At 47.7% G+C, this 3361-nt stretch overlaps 1 protein-coding gene across 1 annotated transcript in view; it reads right to left on the bottom strand.

Annotated features, from left to right (window-relative positions):
* Nucleotides 1-307, bottom strand: part of LOC126581676 (uncharacterized) — a 934-nt gene extending 627 nt beyond the window's left edge. The window contains exons 1-2 of the mRNA XM_050245491.1: nt 171-307; nt 1-102 (exon numbers count right to left, since the gene is read on the bottom strand). The exon at nt 1-102 is cut by the window's left edge and continues 627 nt beyond it. Coding sequence (XP_050101448.1) covers nt 1-102; nt 171-182 — 114 coding nt within the window. The 5' untranslated portion in view covers nt 183-307. The remainder of the gene's footprint in view (nt 103-170) is intronic.
* Nucleotides 308-3361: the final 3054 nt, after the last annotated feature.

Here is a 3361-nt window from a genome sequence, read left to right as displayed (position 1 = left end):
GAGCACATTCTGGCGATCCTGGTTGCGCCGTCCACTGATCTGGTACTGCTGCGCTTCAACGTACACGTTGATCAGCAACAAACCAACGGTAAGGAGTGTGATCTGATGAAATAAAAGGTAAGCCATAGAGCAGTAAGTGTATTGATGACAGTAAACCAGCTATACCGTACCTTCGAAGCCATCTTGAAGTATGAGCTGATGATTTGCTGCTGATGCTGTTACACTTTGAATGTACCAAGCGGAACTGATGCTCTAACATGGTCTGACGTGGCCATTTTATAGTAGGTAGCTTGCTAGTAGTTCAGCTGCGTTCACACCACCTGCAAACTAGAACGATGCACACCTTGAGGTCTCCCGGGATCGCATTTCATCTGCTTGATCTTTATCCGCAAATCGATTATAGGAGCGAGTTTGATGTCCGCGTTTTGTTGGCAGTTACTTTGTATGTTGCTTGTGATGTCCTCGGGCGGTGGTTAACGGTGTGCATTACCCATCCTAGCACCTCGAGGTGAATGTGTTAACCCGCGGGGGGACAACCATTGCGCTCATGTTACGGCCGCAAACGGGGTGCGATAAGGTTTCTTGCTTGGCCAGGTAGAACTCGTTTTGAGATGCTTGATCTTTCGTGTTCTCTAAAGTGCATCATGTACATTATTTCTGCTCCATATACTGCAAGCAATCGCCAAGATGTATTACACAACACAATTGAATCGGGAGTTGATGGGTAAAAATTGTGAAAAACTACTTGAATATCATCAAGTTGTCACAAAATTATGTTTCCTTTCTCAATTTCTTCTTCTCTCTTCTACATCAACTATTCGAAAAGAATTATTATTAATAATTGAAGGTCACAAGTGCTTATCAGAGGAGTAAAGCAGCTTATATAATGTTTGTAGAAAAGATTATTTTTAAGAAACGTCATGAAACGTGGAAGAATCTTGAATCATATGGTCCCTATAAAAGGTTGAGTAAGCTTAGACAATGCGTGCCACTTAACGCGTTCCATTGCGCAGTCATTCCATTTTCCGGGCCAGACCAGGCCGACAAAACGGAACCAGACGGAAATATTCGACATTCGTTCCCATCGTTGACCACTTCCGGTCCTACCTCCTTCCCTCCCTCCCTTCCCATGGCAGGTGATTTATGAATGAACTAGATTACAACCCTCCCCGAGCGAGGCGCAAAACATTGATCACCCTCGTTACACTTCTTGTTGCTACCACAAATCGCTGCTTTTCGGCCGCGTCCGCGAGGGCCGCCGGAGGCCGTGAAATGCCCAAATTCCACCCTCCTCTCCAATCGAAAGAAGCCATCGTAAGCCGGCCAGTAAGTAAGCCAACTCTTTGCGCGGTAATTTTGGGACGCGAACCCCATCACGCAGCATCAAAAGGCAAACCGCGTACAACGCGGTTCGCAGGAGACAGGGATGGTGAGGGGGCGAGGGTTGTAATTGGCCTAATGTTGGTCTGACACTGACCAGAGCTTTGAAACACGATACCGGCGAGCGGAGGTGAGCGGCCGGCGTGGTACACCTGATGACGCGCGCGCGCTCGCGATCGTGCACACGCACCACAAACTCCCGAATGGATTGGACTCGGTGCCGGGCCGTGACCAGAGCTTAGCCGCACGACGCACAGCTGCTCACTCGCTCACTGCCTCCAAATCTCTGTGAATCGCAAGATATGGCTGCTCGCCATGGTCGACCGTTTACCGTTAGCTTGTGATGGCACATTGACTCGGTGCCGGTGTTTGGGGCATTATTAGACCCGCCACACCGACCAGACTTGGTAACCTTGAAGATGGTGGAATATGGAACACTGGCGGAAGCAGAATCTCGCGAGGACAGAATTTCACAATATTTTGCGCGGATTTCAAGTGGTTTGACGTTGATTCATTGGAATGAGTTCCTTCAGATCCAGGGGTTTAATGCGAAGTACATCGAGTTAATGGCGAATCTTGTGCCTGCTCGTCATTTGGCAACAATTAAAAATCGCTGCACTAAAAGAAATCCTTTATGCCTATTTTTAATGTCTATGTTTCGATTTACACTAGAGAAACTTAGGTGGTCCTACGGGACCTTTTGCGTCATTTTCTGTGAACTTTTGCCCTGGCTCAGCTCCAGTGATGCTGGAAGTACTAGTGCTCCGCCGAGTGAAGAGAAATGTTTCTCAGAAAAGGCAGGGAATAGAAAAAAAATCACCCATCTAACCAGCAGTAACCGTCATCTACAAGACGCGAGGGGTAAAAAACAGGGAGAAGAACGAAGTAGAAGAAGAAATCCCAAATTCCCTTTCCGCCTCGAGCGGTACCAGAAGTACCGGAATAGCCTGAGAACCGGAATCGCACCGGGACGAGCGGTACGAGCGCGAGAGAGCGAGGGTCCTAGATTTGTGGTTTGTTTGACTCGCCAAACATCGTTGACCTTAATTTTTATGACGCGCAGATCAAGAGTACCGAACCGAGTGGCTGGCTTTTGGTGGGCATTTTGTTGGCTGGTTGGTTTAGCTTCTTTTTTTTTTTTGTTAGCTGCTTCCGCAACTCCAACCTAGAGTCTCTGTAGGTCTCCTAGGCCGGCTGCTGCTGCTGTTGGTGCTGCTTACTTTTGCACTGATTCTTCTTCTCCTTCTTTGCTGATCTCCCGCGACGGTGGGAGATGGGATTTACGGGATTCGTTTTGACCAGCCGCGATGGCCAAAGATGATGCATCGGTCGGCAATCTCCAGGCGATGTCATTAACAGCAACCCCCTTAGCAACATCCAGCCTCCAGAAGTGAGTGCGTGCGTGCGTACTCGTGTGTGCGTTTGCTGGTGATGGTTGCTAGCTGACCGAGACCGAGACGATCGAAGATGGCTTAATTTGAAGCGACACGGTTTGGCAGGTTTGCGTGAGCTTCGTGTCTTCATCGCGCCCGTTCGAGTGGATTGTATTTTACTTTCTTTCTCAGTAGCCATTGACGTGGAAGCAGACGAGTGGCGTCGAGCTCATGTATGTGCTCGATGATCACGTTCCGCTTATCCGATTTAACGGCGCTATTATGTTTGCGGAAGCGTTTTTTTTATAAGTCTTTCGATCTCTTAATTTTTATTTAACAAGTGTGTTAGTTAACCTACCGTTACGACGCTCGAGGTTCTTGTTAATTTTTGATTTATTCTCCTTAATTTGTTGACAATCGGCCGTTGGCTTCTACATTGAGCTGACCTCTTTGTAGGATAAGACATCCGCTGATGTAGCCATATTGTCGAGAATTTCGCACCTTATTTGGCAAGATAAATGCATTCTGCTTGTTTGCTCGCGAGTACAATGCATTTTTCTCACTCCGCGAGCGTTACGCATGCAAAATGCGCCAGCAAATATGTACAA

The sequence above is a fragment of the Anopheles aquasalis genome, chromosome 2, assembly GCF_943734665.1.
Source record: "Anopheles aquasalis chromosome 2, idAnoAquaMG_Q_19, whole genome shotgun sequence".
Lineage (NCBI taxonomy): Eukaryota > Metazoa > Arthropoda > Insecta > Diptera > Culicidae > Anopheles > Anopheles aquasalis.
This window is presented reverse-complemented; position numbering and strand designations above follow the sequence as displayed.